This window comes from Mauremys reevesii, linkage group 12, assembly GCF_016161935.1.
Source record: "Mauremys reevesii isolate NIE-2019 linkage group 12, ASM1616193v1, whole genome shotgun sequence".
In the NCBI taxonomy this organism is placed as follows: domain Eukaryota; kingdom Metazoa; phylum Chordata; order Testudines; family Geoemydidae; genus Mauremys; species Mauremys reevesii.
The window spans coordinates 38,303,949-38,320,848 of record NC_052634.1 but is presented as its reverse complement, the minus strand read 5'-3'; the positions used below and the strand labels follow the sequence as shown (position 1 = coordinate 38,320,848).

General features: G+C 53.1%; 1 protein-coding gene, 1 non-coding gene and 1 pseudogene across 2 annotated transcripts in view; 2 read left to right on the top strand and 1 right to left on the bottom strand.

The window, feature by feature from the left end:
- LOC120375648 overlaps positions 1–16,900 on the bottom strand; it is a 310,655-nt pseudogene that overhangs the window by 222,116 nt on the left and 71,639 nt on the right.
- Positions 1–16,900, top strand: part of LOC120375894 (zinc finger protein 883-like) — a gene marked incomplete at its 5' end in the record, with an annotated part of 252,699 nt that overhangs the window by 197,867 nt on the left and 37,932 nt on the right. The window contains one exon of the mRNA XM_039496912.1: positions 731–741. Within this exon, the coding sequence (XP_039352846.1) occupies positions 731–741 (11 nt within the window). The remainder of the gene's footprint in view (positions 1–730; positions 742–16,900) is intronic.
- Positions 10,219–10,291, top strand: TRNAG-UCC. Its single transcript has one exon. It is a non-coding gene; the product is annotated as a tRNA-Gly (tRNA).

Here is a 16,900-nt window from a genome sequence, read left to right as displayed (position 1 = left end):
GGGCACCAGCAGAACTGTGGGTCTGGAGATCAGGACTGGGATAGCAGGGGCTGCGGGTCGGGAGTGAGGGGCACCGTCAGTGCTGGGGAAACCAGGGGCTGGGTCGGGAGTGAGGGGCACCAGCAGAGCTGTGGGTCTGGAGGTCAGCACTGGGATACCATCCAGCCTAATGGTAAGCGATGCCCAGATGAGCCCATGGCCAGTACGTCCTGCTCCACCCACGGCCGGGCTGGGAGTCAGGACTCCTGGTTCTTCTCCCCAGCTGTGGCAGGGCAGTGCAGGCTAGTGGTTAGAGTGGGGGTTGGGAGCCAGGGTATCCGGGTCCCACCGCTGGCTCTGGGAAGGGAGTGGGGGCCAGTCTTGTGCACCCCCCCCGGCTTGAAGTGGTTTCCATCCTGTGCAGGGTTTACAGGTTTGTTCACTGGCTCTCAGCACCTCCCACTATACAAATTGTCCCAGTGCCGTGGGGTCTAGTGGTTAGAGCCGGGGAGGCCGGGAGCCAGGCAGGGGCGGTGGGTGTAAGGGGCCCGGGGAGGCACCTGGCCCGTACTCCACCCAGAGGCCCTGCTCCCACTGTCCTCTCCCCGCAAGGCCCCATCCTCACTTCGCCCTTTCCCAGCTCCATCCGGCCACATGGGGCCGTGGGGAGAGGCTGGGGTGCAAACGGCAGAGAGGCAGGTGGGGGCCTTGGGGTGGGGCGAAGAGGCACAAGTGGCAGGGCCTCGGGAAGAGACATGAGAGGTGGGCGGGGTCAGGGGAGTGGAACAAAGGGGTCCTGAGGGGGCGTGGGCGGGGCTGAAGGGGCGTGTGGGCGGGGCTGAAGGGGGAGTGGGGGCGGGGTGGAGGGGGCGTGTGGGCGGGGCTTTGGCAGGAGGAGGCTGAGTGGCAGCAGGCCTTGGGGCAGGGCCACAGTCCGGGCCCGCCCAGCCTCCCCAAGTGGAGGAGTCCCAAGCTGCCCATGGAGCCAGGACTCCTGGGTTCTATTCCTGGCTCTCCCACAGACTCCCAATCTGAGCTGGTGCAGCCCATCTCGCCCTCCCTGGTGCCTCAGTTTCCCCCGTGTGAGACGGGTCCCAGTGTGAACGGCTGCAGTGCCGTGGAGAATCTCGTCCCTTCTCCTGGCGGCTCCTTGGGAGCCCTGGGGAAGCAGCCAACTGCTGCAGCCCCTGGCTCCTGTCTGGGCAGCCCGGGGTGGGGGTGGGATCTGGGCAATGGGAAGAAGGAATCCCCCCTTCCCCAACCCCACCCCGGGGACTGGGGGGGTGGCGGGTGGTGCGGGGGCTGGGTGTCCTGCTGCCCTCGCAGGGGATTTGGGGCAGGTTCCCGGCTTGGCTGCTGATGGGGGCGGGGTGGGGGGCACTGCTGGACTGGGGGCTCCCCCCTGCGGGATGGAGATGGAGCACGGCCTACTGGGAGCGGACGTCTCCTCTGGATGGGGGAGGGTGACACTGGCCAAATTGTGGGACCCCCTGTCCCCCCCCCGGGACACAGGAGAGGCCTCTCAGCCTTGCCCCCTCCTCTCTCTTTCCCCAGCACCTGCCCAGCCCAGCCCGGCCCAGCCCCAGCGTCCTCAGCGCCAGCAGCTGCCCATTGTGGGGAGGAGCGGCCGGGGTGGGGCCTCTGCCCCCGGGAGCAGGGCCGGGCACTGGGGGCAGGGGCTGCGATGGGGAGGTGGGTTGGAGAGATGTCGGGGTGAAGCTGGGACTCAGGGGAATGGGCCAGGCTGCAGGGAGGAAGTGGGGGCCACCGGAGGAGCTGGGGGCTGGGAACCTGCGGGGACACAGCCGAGGGGTAGTGGTGACACCGCAGGGGGCTGCTCAAGAGGCAGTGGGCTGGGGGCAGGGCGGGAGCTCGGACAGGGGTGGGGTCAGGCTATTGCGGGTCTCCTGTGAATGGCACCAGACTGCAGGAACCCCCGGCCGGCAGCCCCTGCTGGGGTCTGGTCACTGCAGCCCCGTGCACCCTGCTGGGGCTCTGGTCAGTGCAGCCCCGATGCACACTGCTGGGGGCTCTGGTCACTGCAGCCCCGCTGCACCCTGCTGGGGTCTGGTCACTGCAGCCCCCGCTGCACCCTGCTGGGGTCTGGTCACTGCAGCCCCCGCTGCACCCTGCTGGGGGCTCTGGTCACTGCAGCCCCCCCCCCCATGCACACTGCTGGGGGGGCTGGTCAGTGCAGCCCCCCCCGATGCACCCTGCGGGGGTCTCTGGTCACTGCAGCCCCGCGCTGCACCCTGCTGGGGCTCTGGTCACTGCAGCCCCCTGCTGCACCCTGCTGGGGGCTCTGGTCACTGCAGCCCCCACCCCCGCTGCACCCTGCTGGGGGCTCTGGTCAGTGCAGCCCCCAACCTCGCACTGGAACTGGGCGGGGGGGGGGCAGGTTTCTTCTCGCGCTCCCATTGGTCAGGGCTCTGCCTCCTCTTCCTATTGGCTGTCTCGGGAGAGGCGGAGTTTCCGAGAGGGCGTCACGTGGCCTTGAAGCGTTCGCGAGGCGGCTCCTGAGCAGCCCAACCCCCTGAGCTCCCTCCCCACTGCCGCCCCTCCCTCTCTGCCCTGCCCCCAACCCCCTGAGCTCCCCTCCCCACTGCCGCCCTCCCCTCTCTGCCCCGCCCCAACCCCTGAGCTCCCCTCCCCACTGCCGCCCCTCCCTCTCTGCCCCGCCCCAACCCCCTGAGCTCCCCTCACCCAGTGCCGCCCCTCCCCTCTGCCCTGCCCCCAACCCCCGAGCTCCCCTCCCCAGTGCCGCCCTCCCCCTCTCTGCCCCGCCCCAAACCCCTGAGCTCCTCCCCAGTGCCGCCCATCCCCTCTCTGCCCCGCCCCAACCCCCAGCTCCCTCCCCACTGCCGCCCTCCCCTCTTCCCCCCCCAACCCCCTGAGCTCCCCTCCCCACTGCCGCCCATCCCCTCTCTGCCCCGCCCCCAACCCCGTGCTCCTCCCCACTGCCGCCCTCCTCCCTCCCTGCCCCGCCCCCAACCCCTGAGCTCCCCCTCCCCACTGCCGCCCTCCCCTCTCTGCCCTGCCCCAACCCCTGAGCTCCCTCCCCACTGCCGCCCATCCTCTGCCCTGCCCCAACCCCCGAGCTCCCCTCCCCACTGCCGCCCATCCCCTCTCTGCCGCCCCAACCCCGAGCTCCCCTCCCCACTGCCGCCCCTCCTCCTCCCCGCCCCAACCCCTGAGCTCCCCTCCCCACTGCCGCCCATCCCCTCTGCCCCGCCCCAACCCCAGAGCTCCCCTCCCCAGTGCCGCCCATCCCCTCTCTGCCCCGCCACCAACCCCCTGAGTTCCCCTCCCCAGTGCTGCCCATCCCCTCTCTGCCCCACCCCAACACCCCCGAGCTCCCCCTCCCCAGTGCCGCCCATCCCCTCTCTGCCCCTGCCCCAACCCCTGAGCTCCTCCCCAGTGCCGACCCTCCCCTCTCTGCCCCGCCCCCACACCCCCGAGCTCCCCTCCCCAGTGCCACCCCTCCCCTCTCTGCCCCGCCCCAAACACCCCCGAGCTCCCCGATGCCGCCCATCCCCTCTTCTGCTCCCGCACTCAAACACCCCAGCTCCCTCCCCAGTGCCGCCCATCCCCTCGCTGCCTCCGCCCCTAACACCCCGAGCTCCCCTCCTCCAGTGCTGCCCATCTCCTCTCTGCCCCCGCCCCAACACCCACCCAAGCTCCCCGATGCCGCCCATCCCCTCTTCTGCCCCACCCCAAACACCCCTGAGCTCCCCTCCCCAGTGCCGCCCATCCCCTCTCTGCCCCGCCCCAACCCCTGAGCTCCCCTCCCCAGTGCCGCCCATCCCCTCTCTCTGCCCCACCCCCAACCCCTGAGCTCCACCTCCCCAATGCCGCCCATCCCCTCTCTGACCCCGCCCCAACCACCCCTGAGCTCCCCTCCCCAGTGCCGCCCTCCCCTCTCTGCCCCGCCCCAACCCCCCCGACCCCCTCCCCAGTGCCGCCCATCCTCCCCTCTCTGCCCCCGCCCCAAACACACCCCGACACTGCTCCTGGTTTTGGGAGGGGAACAGGAGAAAGGACAAAAGAAGCAAGAGACGAAGAGAAAGGAGGGAGGGATGGATGGAGGAAAAGGTGAAACAAAAAGAACAAACCCTAATGTCCCCAGTGATTTTAAGGGACAAAATCCCAGGTGCGGAATAAAATTCTGCCTCCTTAAGCTCGTGTTTTCCATGCCTAGAATTCAACTGTCACCAGATGGATCAGACTGAACAGGTTTCAGACCTCAAGGAGGCTCTTACCTTCTAAACAGGGACGGCTGTTTTCTAGTAAAATCAGGAAAAGGGAAGGAGAAAAGTCGTAAGAGGTTCCTCCTGGCGCTGACGTACCTGAACCCGAATACTCCCCCAGTCCTCAGAGAGAGACCTGGAGAAGGAGACTTGCTGAAGCAAAGCCACAGGGGTCTCTGAGGTTTCCCTGGCCCCTCGCCCCTGTCCTGCCTGACTGATGTCAGCATCTCTCTGTGAGGTCACCACCTCCCCACCACCTTGGACCAATAGTCTGAGGTCCTGCAAAAGGCCTTTGTGATGTCACTGCCACACCCCTCCCTTGCTGTGCTAATGTCCTGCCCCTGGCCAGGCACTTTGGAGGTTTGAGCTACTCCCTGTGGATCACCCCACTCAAGGAGCGTTCGTTCTAGGCAGCAAGCCGGCTAGACAGGAAAACATTGGACATAGTTCCCAATGCTACACTCAGTTTTTCAGAAATTAGTCGACTTTATGGCCAGAAGAGACCATTAGAGCATCTAATCTGACCCCCCTGCATATCACAGGCCTCCTGTATGACACAATAGCTACTTTTGGGGCAAACACATTCCAGAAAGGCATCTAGTCTTCATTAAATGACATCAGGAGATGGTGAATCCACCACTTTCCTTGGTAGATTGTTCCTGCGGTGAATCATCCTCGCTGTTGAATATTTGTGCCTTAGTTGTAATATGAATTTGTCTCTTTTCACCTTCCAGCCACTGGGTCTTGTTATGCCTTTCTCTGCGAGATTCAAGAGCCCTTTAATACCCAATCTCTTCTGTCCATTAAGGCCCTTCAACACTTCAATGAAGTCACCTTTCAATCTTCTTTTGATAAGCGAAACAGGTTGAGCTCGTTCAATAGCTCCCTAGAAGGCATTTTTCTCCAGCCCTCAGAACATTTGGTGGCTCTTTGGTCATCAGATTCCTGAACTGTAGCTGGATGTGGTTCTTGTTCTTCTGCACAACACAGCTCCTGGAGAAGAGGGATCTGCAAATGTACATTCCTATGATACCTTTGTTTAATTGATGAAAACATAAACTAGACAGTTAGAGGATTGGAACTGATTTCAGCTGATGGACAGCTTTGCTAGGTTTTTGTGCATTTGGACAGTGAAATGTTGAGTGTTTACATTCATATCAAGTACCCCTGTATAGTGGAGCTCCTGAACATAATGAAGAATGGAAATGAACATGTTTTCCTTTTTAAAAAAAAAAGAAAGAAGGTTATAAGAGAACACTGGGGCTTGAATCAAGGATCACTTGATCTACCATCAAGCACTGTACCACTAAGCTATACCCCCATGACCATGGACTCATGATCTCCAAGACTTTGAAGGACAGACCCTGCTTCCTCGAGATCCTTTGCCATTCCCAGACCAGAAGTGGTTTTAAAAATGGGGTTTGATTAAACTTCTTAAATGTGGCAAACACCACAGCTTGCACACCCACCGATATAGCTTCTCCCACTGACATAGCTGCCACCTCTTGGGAAGTGGATTAACTGCACCCACATGAAAACTCTCTCCCCTCAGCATAGAGCAGTGGTTCTCAAGCTGTGGGTCAGGACCCCAAAGTGGGTCATAACCCTGTTTTAATGGGGTCACCAAGGCTGGTATTAGACTTGTTGGTGCCTGGGGCTGAAGCCAAAAGTCTGAGCTCCACCACCCAGGGCTGAATCCCTCAAGCTCTGGTTTTGCCCTCCCCCAACTGGATAAGAGGGCACAGTGTGAAATGTTTGGGGACCCCTGGTTTAGGGTGATGTTCTCAATCACTTCTATGAAGTCCAATGAAAGCTATTCCTCACCCACCTACCCCTCCATCTGGACGGGCTAGGTATGTTCTGCTGCCCTTCACTCATGCAGGAAGGATAACAACATTTCATTCCACTCAATCCTAAAGTGATTTGTAACCTGCCACCAGCCAAAACTGGTCATTTTGGGAAAGCGGCCCCATCATGCTGCATAGATAGGCAGAGTAGGTATGTCTGTGCAAACACGATCTGTTCCTGAAGTCTTTCCCCCAGCTCCTCACTAGATGTGAAGGGGGAGCTCATTCAGCCTCTGCTTCCGCTTAGTATTTAAAAACTCCTTATTGTCCCTATCTCTGCTGGCCTTAGATTTCTCCTCCTGTCTTTTCCTTGATAGTTCTGATGAGGTGGCTGAGTGGTTAAGGTGATGGACTGCTAGTCCATTGTGCTCTGCATGCATGGGTACAAATCGCATCCTCATCGGATGCATTTAGTCATTACTCCTCCTTTGTAGACAACCATGTCCCCGTTTGGTATGATGTTGCTTCTTGCAAACAAAAACCTTCTCAGAAACTCAGAACTCTCTTGCTTTAAATAAAATGTCTAAATCCCAGATTTCTTAAAAAAAGAAAAATTCTCTAGCCCTGTATTTCTTAATTTATATCTCAAAAGGAAACATCCTCGTCATCTCCTCCAATCACCCTGGGACCTGCCCAAATTATTAAAATACCCTCAACCCGAGCAAGGCCAGAGCAGTGAACCAGAGCTAGTGTCTAGGCCAAGCTGTTCTGAAGGAGGCAACTCCAACATTTTCTCCCTGCTTCCCTTGGCAAGGTCTGACTGGGAAAAAAAAATTCCCCAAACTGAAAAACCAGTACTAATCTGTTTGGGGACTTTGGTTTGAAAGTATTATTGTTATTATTCTCTTCTGAATCAGTTCAGTTGAGTCTTTGTCCTCCAGGTGTGTTTCCAGCTAAAACCACATTGAGGGTACTGGACCACTGACCTATCAGCTCTTAACACCCAATCTTTCAGTAACTCTATTATCAGTGCCTGCGAGTGTAATTTAAACCATAGGTTCATCTAGCTCTGAATCTTGTCTTCTGACAGTAGCCAATACCAGGTGCTCCAAAAGCCAGTCTTTAAGGTACCACCGGGAGTTGAACCCAGGATCTCTTGTTTACAAAACAGGTGCTTTAACCAGCCAAGCCATGGTACCTGCTGTTGCTTAAAGCAGCGTGTTTGCTCACACCTGACTCTCTGCCAATCCCCACTGGGCCCTTACAAGTGTTGCTCGTGTTTGGCTTCTGTAAAGCAGAGGAGCAGGTGAAGTTTTGCTCCCAAGGTGTGTGTGCGATTCTTTGGACAGGTCTACACTAGGAAATTAGGTTGGTGTAATTACATTACTTAGGCTGGCAATGCAGTTCTATCAACCTAATCCCGGTGTAGATAGCAGCTCAGCTGTCAGAACTTTCTGGAGCTATGAAAGGAGAGAGGTCCGGCCTCTGTAGCAGGAATGCAGGGCAGGCGAGTTCATGGTGGGAACTGGTGGAGACCAGTTATGGTGATATAATGACCAGCAGCATTTACACTGACAATTTGGCACAAAGCTCTAGGCCTCTTGTCGAGGTGGTTTTATTTTGTCGCCAGACGTGGCATTGCAGTGTGTGCACCAGCCAAAAGCTGCTGATCGAGGGAGCGTTGTGTGTTTTTCACACACCTGAGCAATATAATGATGCTGAAATAACTTTGTAGTGCAGACCTGGCCAAAGATTCACACACACACACACAGAGCTTGCAAGGAAAACCTCACCTGCTCCTCTGCTTTGCAGAATCCAACACAAGCAAAGCTTGTCAGGCCCCAGTGGGGATGGCAGGGAGTCAGGTGTGGGCAGAGAGTGTCCCTGAGCCACAAGCAGGCACCATGGCTTAGCTGGCTAAAGCACCTGTCTTGTAAACAAGAGATCCTGGGTTCAACTCCAAGTGGTGCCTTGTTGAGTACCTCTTGGAGCACCTGGTATTGGCAGCTGTCAGAGAACTAAATGGGCCTTTGGTCCAGCCCAGTATGGCTGTTTCAATTACACTCACAGGCACTGATAATGGAATTACTGAGAGTTAAGAGCTGATAGGTCAGTGTTCCAGCCTGTCACAGATGACCCCCCTCCCTCTGGGACAGGAGCAGGTCTGGGCTCTCACACTAAATGCTCATTGTGGCTGCCAGAACCTGTGGGCAGCTCATTTAGTTTGCACTGAGGGTTGAGTCCTGCTTCATGCACCATGTGTGAGAATGAAAATCCTAAACTGCCCTTTGAAATAACAGATGCAGCAGGATGTGTTATTGTCCCTGCCCCAAAGCACACAGACCAATGGAGAAATGCTGTCAAGTCCAGGGTAATACTCCACTGCCAGTTTATCTTTTTTGCTTGCTAAACTCCCTTCCAACCTTGAGGGCTCCCAGAGCCCAATATTGAGCTTGAGCTGAGATGTCTACAGTGCAAATTTACCACCCCATGGCCCTAGCCTGGGAGCCTGCACTGGCACAGGAAAGCCATGAGTGTTTCATTGCAGTATGGACATAGCCCCAACCCACTCAGCTTTGGAACCCATGTCCCCTGCCTAGCAAGTGCTATTGAACTGAGGATGAGTCCCTCAATCAGGGTCTGCCAAGCCCAGTTGTGCTGCCCTTGGTTCACACAACAAGGATAACAACCCTTTATTTCTCCTGCCCCTATAACATGGAGACTGGGAATCCAACACCAGCCAAAAGTGATCATTTCGGCAAGCGACCCAACCTATTTCCAACATACTGTAAAATCCACATGCAGACTCATACACGAAACCTTGCAAGAAAATCTTCGTGAGGGGGTCTGAAGCACCTGCTACTGGAGGGAAGGAGGGAGCTGTGGGTTGGGATTGAGGAGCAGCGTGAGGAGGGGGGGCCTGTGGGTTGGGATTGAGGGGCACTGGGAATAGGAGGGGGCTGTGGGTGGGGATTGAGGGGCACTGGGAATAGGAGGGGGCTGTGGATTGGGATTGAGGGGCACTGGGAATAGGAGGGGGCTGTGGGTTGGGACAGAGGAGAAGGGTGAAGAGGAGCAGGCTCTGGTTGGGAGTGAGGAGCAGTGAGCATAGGAGGGACTGAGGGTTGGGTCTGAGGGGCACTGGGAAAAGAGGGGACATGGGTTTGGGCTGAAGAGCATCCTCGTTTGGGGATCCAGCAGGACAGGGGAAGGCAGCAGGTGATTCTAATTCCTTAGGGATATTCTGTGTGTGTGTGTGTGTGTGCAGGGGAGGAACATGCTCTATGCCCAGAGGCCTTTATTCCTCCAGGCTGCAAGGACAGAGGGGCTGTCAGAAAGTTGCCCCTTCAAACCCACACACAAAAAGGCCCTTCTGAGGAAAGAGAAAATCCTGAAGAGAAAAAGTAACATCAAAGAGGACATGGGAAAGACAGTGTAAGATCTTGGTGAGTAGTTTATCACTTGACCAGGGACTTGAACCCTGGACCTTCAGATTAAAAGTCTGATGCTCTACCAACTGAAAGCAGCAAAGAGTCCTGTGGCACCTTATAAACTAACAGATGTTTTGAAGTATGAGCTTTCATGGGTGAATACCCACTTCAGCTAGCCAGGCTCATGAAGAAAAAGAGCAAGTTGGTGCAGAGGAGAAACTAGTAAAGAAAACAAGAGCGGGAAACAATATGGGAAACCTGCTGCTCTCTCTGGCCCGGTCAACACTGTGAGTTTATATCGAATTTAGCAGCGTTAAAGGGCATTAACCCTGCACCCGTCCACACAACGAAGCCCTTTATATCGATATAAAGGGCTCTTAATACCAATATCTGTACTCCTCCCCGATGAGGGGAGTAGCGCTGAAATCGGTATTGCCATGTCGGATTAGGGTTAGTGTGGCCGCAATTCGATGGTATTGGCCTCCAGGCGCCATCCCACAGTGCACCATTGTGACTACTCTGGACAGCAATCTGAACTCGGATGCACTGTAAAATCGGAATAATCCCGTAGTGTAGACATACCCTGTGATTAACAACATTGGTGGCTAATTGAAAGGCTGATGGTTCAAACCCAAGTGAAGATGGAGGTGGTTTTTTTTAGTCATGAGGGGTTTTTTTTAGTGATGAGAATCCAGTACATTTTAACAGGCAGAAAAATCTCTTCAACGCTGGTCTAACCTCATTAGGCAAGCATAAGTGACACTTTTGCCAGATGCATTGGTGGTATAGTGGTGAGCATAGCTACCTTCCAAGCTAGTTGACCTGGGTTCAATTCCCAGCTAATGCAATGATGTGATGTTTTCTCTGCTGGGAAGTGATTTAATTTCAGTCACATTGTATCAGTTTATCAATGGAATGAGAGAATCCATGTGCTGCAGGTCATTCAACACACAATGGAGGAAGAAAGGGGCGGGACTATACAATGAGCTGTTGGAGTTATCCTGATATTACAATGTTTGGTTTACTTTTTAAAAAACTTCCTTTACTTCCATCTCCCTTTTAGACTCAGAGGCTTTAAGGTCAGAAGGGACCAGTGTGATCATCTAGTCCGACCTGCTGCACCTTGCAGGCCAAAAGACCCCACCCACCCACTCCTGTAATAGACCCAGGAGGGGAGGCAGCTCTGTGCTCTGCCCCTACCCCAGGCAGCACATGGAGGCCCTCTGCTTCCCTCCCCCCATGGGTGTGCAGAAATGAGTCAGCAGCACTGAGATGGCTCCCTGCCCACTCTGCCTCCGTCCCTCCGTGCCACTCTCAGAAATGGCCGGCATGTCCCAGCATCCCCTGGGGTGGGGGGGAGTGTCTCCATTCACTGCCCCTGCCCTGAGTACCAACTCCGCAGCTCCCATTGGCCAGGAACTGCAGCCAATGGGAGCTCTGGGGGCGAAGGGCATTCACTGGAGGTACAAGCTTGTGAGTGCTCTCCTGAGCACAGGGTCCCTTCCCCTTTTAAGGGCCTGCACCTCATGGCCTGCGACCAGAGATGACTTGGTTGCATCTGGTTGGTCACACTCCACCTTGGGCAGTGTCCATGCTCTGGGTGTGTGAGTGCTGCCTAATTAGAGTCCCAGACACCTTGTCTACCTGGGAGCTCTTCTGCTCTTCAACCAGCCCATTCATCCCACAAGCATTCCAGGAGGGAGCGGGAGGGGGAAAGCCACTTCACAGGCATTCAGAGAGGGAGAGGAGACAAAAGTGGGAGCAGGGGAAGTATAACAGACCTTCTGAGCATAGAAATCACTGCTGCTCCTACAACAGCAGGGACAGGCCAGTAGGAGCTGGGAAAGTTAAACCAGCATGTTTCTGCCTGGTTTCAAACTAGGGACCTTTTGCATGTTAGGCAAACATGATAACCACTACACTACAGAAACTCTGTTGTGGGGTTTTGCCCCTCCCTTCATAAGAACATAAGAATGGCCATACTGGGTCAGACCAAAGGTCCATCCAACCCCGCATCCTATCTGCCAACAGTGGCCAATGCCAGGTGCCCCAGAGGGACCGAACCTAACAGGTAATGACCAAATGATCTCTCTCCTGCCATCCATCTCCACCCTCTGACAAACAGAGGCTAGGGACACCATTCCTTACCCAGCCTGGCTAATAGCCATTCATGGACTTAACCTCCATTAATTTATCTGCAAAAAGAACAGGAGTACTTGTGGCACCTTAGGGACTAACAAATTTATTTGAGCATAAGCTTTTGTGGGCTAAAACCCACTTCATCGGATGCATGCAGTGGAAAATACATCAGGAAGATACATACATACATATATATATATATATATATATATATATATATATATATATATATATATATATATATATATATATAAATATATATATATATATATATATATATATATATATATATACACAGAGAACACAAAAAAATGGGTGTTGCCATACACACTATAATGAGAGTGGGCAGTTAAGGTGAGCTATTATCAGCAGGAGAAAAAAACCTTTGTAGTGATAATCGGACGGCCATTTCCAACAGTTGACAGGAAGGTGTGAGTAACAGTAGGGGGACAAATAAACACAGAGAAATAGTTTGACTTTGTGTAATGACCCATCCACTCCCAGTCTTTATTCAGGCCTAATTTAATGGTGTCCAGTTTGCAAATTAATTCCAATTCAGCATCTCTCGTGGGAGTCTGTTATTGAAGGTTTTTGTTGTAATATTGCGAATTTAGGTCTGTTATCAAGTGACCAGGAGATTGAAGTGTTCTCCAACTGGTTTTGAATGTTATAATTCTTGATGTCTGATTTGTGTCCATTTATTCTTTTATGTAGAGACTGTCTGGTTTGGCCAATGTACATGGCAGAGGGGCATTGCTGGCACATGATGGCATATATCACATTGGTAGATGTGCAGGTGAACGAGCCTCTGATAGTGTGGCTGATGTGATTAGGTCCTATGATGGTGTCCCCTGAATAGATATGTGGACAGAGTTGGCAACGGGCTTTGTTGCAAGGATAGGTTCCTGGGTTAGTGTTTTTGTTGTGTGGTTGCTGGTAAGTATTTGCTTCAGGTTGGGGGTTGTCTGTAAGCAAGGACTGGCCTGTCTCCCAAGATCTGGGAGAGTGAGGGATTGTCCTTCAGGATAGGTAGTAGATCCTTGATGATGCGCTGGAGAGGTTTTAGTTGGGTGCTGAAGGTGACGGCTAGTGGGGTTCTGTTACTTTCTTTGTTGGGCCTGTCCTGTAGTAGGTGACTTCTGGGTACTCTTCTGGCTCTGTCAATCTGTTTCTTCACTTCAGCAGGTGGGTATTGTAGTTAAGAACACTTGATAGAGATCTTGTAGGTGTTTGTCTCTGTTTGAGGGGTTGGAGTAAATGCGGTTGTATCTTAGAGCTTGGCTGTAGACAATGGATCGTGTGGAGTGGTCTGGATGGAAGCTAGAGGCATGTAGGTAAGTATAGCGGTCAGTAGGTTTCCAGTATAGGGTGGTGTTTATGTGACCATCGCTTACTAGTACTGTAGTGTCCAGGAAGTGGATCTCTGGTGTGGACTGGTCCAGGCTGAGGTTGATGGTGGGATGGAAATTGTTGAAATCATGTTGGAATTCCTCAAGGGCTTCTTTTCCATGGGTCCAGATGATGAAGATGTCATCAGTGTAGGGCAAGTAGAGTAGGGGCGTTAGGGGACGAGAGCTGAGGAAGCGTTGTTCTAAGTCAGCCATAAAAACGTTGGCATACTGTGGGGCCATGTGAGTACCCATAGCAGTGCCGCTGACTTGAAAGTATACATTGTCCCCAAATGTGAAATAGTTGTGGGTGAGGACAAAGTCACAAAGTTCAGCCACCAGGTTTGCCATGACATTATCGGGGATACTGTTCCTGACGGCTTGTAGTCCATCTTTGTGTGGAATGTTGGTGTAGAGGGCTTCTCCCTCCATAGGGGCCAGGATGGTGTTTTCTGGAAGATCACCAATGGATTGTAGTTTCCTCAGGAAGTCAGTGGTGTCTCAAAGATAGCTGGGAGTGCTGGTAGAGTAGGGCCTGAGGAGGGAGTCTACATAGCCAAACAATCCTGCTGTCAGGGTGCCAATGCCTGAGATGATGGGGCATCCAGGATTTCCAGGTTTATGGATTTTGGGTAGCAGATAGAATAACCCTGGTCGAGGTTCTAGGGGTGTGTCTGTGCAGATTTGTTCCTGTGCTTTTTCAGGGAGTTTCTTGAGCAGATGGTGTCATTTCTTTTGGTAACTCTCAGTGGGATCAGAGGGTAATGGCTTGTAGAATGTGGTGTTTGAGAGGTGCCTAGGAACCTCTCGCTCATATTCCGACCTATTCATGATGACGACAGCACCTCCTTTGTCAGCCTTTTTATTATGATGTCAGAGCTGTTTCTCAAATACATTTGTTAGTCTGTTAGGTGCCACAAGTACTCCTCATTCTTTTGCTGATAAAGACTAACATGGCTTCCATTCTGAAACTTACTAATTTATCTAGTTATCTTTTAAAACCCCTTATATCACCATCCTTCACAACCCCATCATGCAAGGATTTCAAAATGTTGACTGTGTCTGTTTGAAGAAGAATTTCCTTGTATTTGTTTTAATCCTGCTGACTATTAATTTCATTTGGTGGCCCCTAGATCTTATATTATGGGATCAAGTAAATAACTTTTCCTTATTCATTTTCTCCACACCACTCATGATTTTAAAGACCTCTATCATATCCCCCCTTAGTCTTCTCTTTGCCAAGCTGAAAAGGTCTAGTCTCATTAATCTCTCCTCATATGGGACCCGTTCCAAACCCCTAACCATTTTAGTTGCCCTTCTCTGAACCTTTTCTAGTGCCAGTATATCTTTTTTGAAATGAGGAGACCACATCTATATGCAGTATTCAAGATGTGGGTCTACCATGGATTTATATAAAGGCAGTAAGATATTCTCTATCTTATTCTCCTTTTTATAATGATTCCTAAAATCCTGTTTGCTTTTTTGACTGGCACTGCACACTGTGTGGTCGTCTTCAGAGAACTATCCATGATGACTCCAAGATCTCTTTCCTGATTAGTTGTAGCTAAATTAGCCCCCATCATATTGTATGTATAGTTGGGGTTATTTTTTCCAGTGTGCATTACTTGACATTTATCCACATTGAATTTCATTTGCCATTTTGTTGCCCAATCACTTAGTTTTGTGAGATCTCTTTGAAGTTCTTCACAGTCTGCTTTGGTCTTAACTATCTTGAGCAGTTTAGTATCATCTGCAAACTTTGCCACCTCACTGTTTACCCCTTTCTCCAGATCATTTATGAATAAGTTGAATAGGATTGGTCCTAGGACTGATCATTGGGGAACACCACCAGTTACCCCTCTCCATTCTGAACACACAGATGGGCCAACCTGGAGAAAGTGGTGGCAGTCCCTCGATAGATCAGCTGGTAGAGCAAAGGACTGGAGCCGGCACTCAGGAAGTCATCCTTATGTCACCCTTCTGACTCCAGCTTGAGGCAGAGCTTCTTTTTCTTCCCCTTGCTGAGAAAGAGCAAGAGAAGAAAGGTCAGGTGGGCCCGCTCGGTGCACAAGTCCATGCTGTCTTTTCTTGCTTGGGAGCCCAAAATGAGGAACTCATGGTGGGTAAAGGCACTGCTGTGCTTCCAGAAAACATCCCACCACAGCACACAAAGGGACCAAAAGAGCATGCTAAAGCCTGGGATTGAACTAGGGAACCTCTAGCTCTCCAATGCTGAGCTACTTCAGCATGTAAATGGCACTTTTTTGGTCTGCTGTTTCTCTGTCTGAGATGTTTTTGTCAGCCCTGGCACACAAAAAGGGCATCACTGCGAGTGCCCACGAAGGCAAGATGAATTTTTGCCTGCTTTGCTCAGCTTGACTTGCTTCCTCACCCCATTCCTGCCTTAGATCCTGGGTCGCCTGGTGGCTGAAGATGGTCCATTGTCTCAAGCGGTGCCAGAGCCTGACACAGTTCCCCGGGCCGCCTTTGCTCTGCACATGCCGGCCGTGCACATTTGCAAATACTTTAAAGCTCCTGTCAGTAAGTTCTGGGGACAGTTGCTCACCTTCAGAGGAAGCTCCTTAAAATTGGCCTGTCTCACCCAGTGGTACATTGACCTCTGTTCAGACTGAGTCAAAAGGGGGTGGGGCTCGCCACTGTGGCCGCCGCTGCTGTGAGGGTGGCCACTGTTGCGGATGAAGCCATCCTGGAAGCACCTTCCACCTAGCCACCCACTGAAAATCCTGTAGGATGTAAGGTGTGGGTAGAAGAACACTAGGGGGGGCCTCCCCCTTCCCCCACCATTCGCCATCCCATACCCGGTGCTGCACCCAGTGGGGTAAAAAGAAAATACGGCCATATCGGAAGAGTCAGTTGCATTCTTTATGGTTACCCTGCCATTCCCCTCAGGTCTGACCTGCCCTCCAGCTCAGCCACCACTGAAAATTGAAACACAAAACAGTAGAGCCGTACAAGGCTTCAAAGCCCACCAGGCCCAACCGCTCTTCTAATATGGCAGAAAAGCCGAACTTCTCCTGACTAGGTAGGGACGTCCTATTGCCCCACAAGAGGTGGAAGGCCATCGTGTTCAGTCTCAGTAGCACTCGTGGAGCAGGGGGAAATACCTGGCTGAGGAAATTCCCCACAGATGGGTCTTGAGCATCACAACCTTGTAGGTAATGACAAGGTCCACTTACGCCACCGGCTGAGCCACTCCTCACAGGCCAGCAACCATTTCTCCCAGTTCGCGTTCCCCACCTCAACCCCAACCGAACGCTAGAAGGCCCAGCCATCAACCTGCCCACTCTTGCAGCCCTCCTCTTCCACCCTGACTGATAGGGAGGATTATTAAGCCTCCCTCCCTTAGGCCCTTCAGCATCCCTGGGGAAGACCAACACTGCCCAAGTGACTTTGGGCCAGTAGGTCAACCAATAGGGCTGCCTCCCAGGCCAGGCTGCAGCCCAGCTTCAGGACTCAGAGGAAATGGAGCTCGCATCCCTACCTACAGGACTCCAGGCATGGCCAGGCTTCTGGATCAAACGTCCCCTCTTGTGCTCAAGTCACAACAGCTAGCGGGCAAAAGACAGGCTTTCATGGCATTGGAGAAAGCAAGATAGAGCCTTGGAAGAGCCCTTCTATCTGCAGCAGGATTAGCCTGTGTCAGTGATTAATGAGGTGGATCTAGTTGTAGATTGTTATTCATTCCGCACCTTGACAATTCACACAGTCCCTTTCCTACTCAAATCCCCAGCACCTCAGTGATCCTGGTAGCAGGGGTTGGGGCCTGAGATTTTCAGGGTCCTTTTTCCCCTCCACCTGGAGTGAACTCAGCTTTTCCCCCATCCCAGACTATCCATGAAATAACAACAGGAGCATAAAGAAAGAGGGGAGGGAACATCTCACGGCCAGGGCTGGATGTGCCCAGGGCC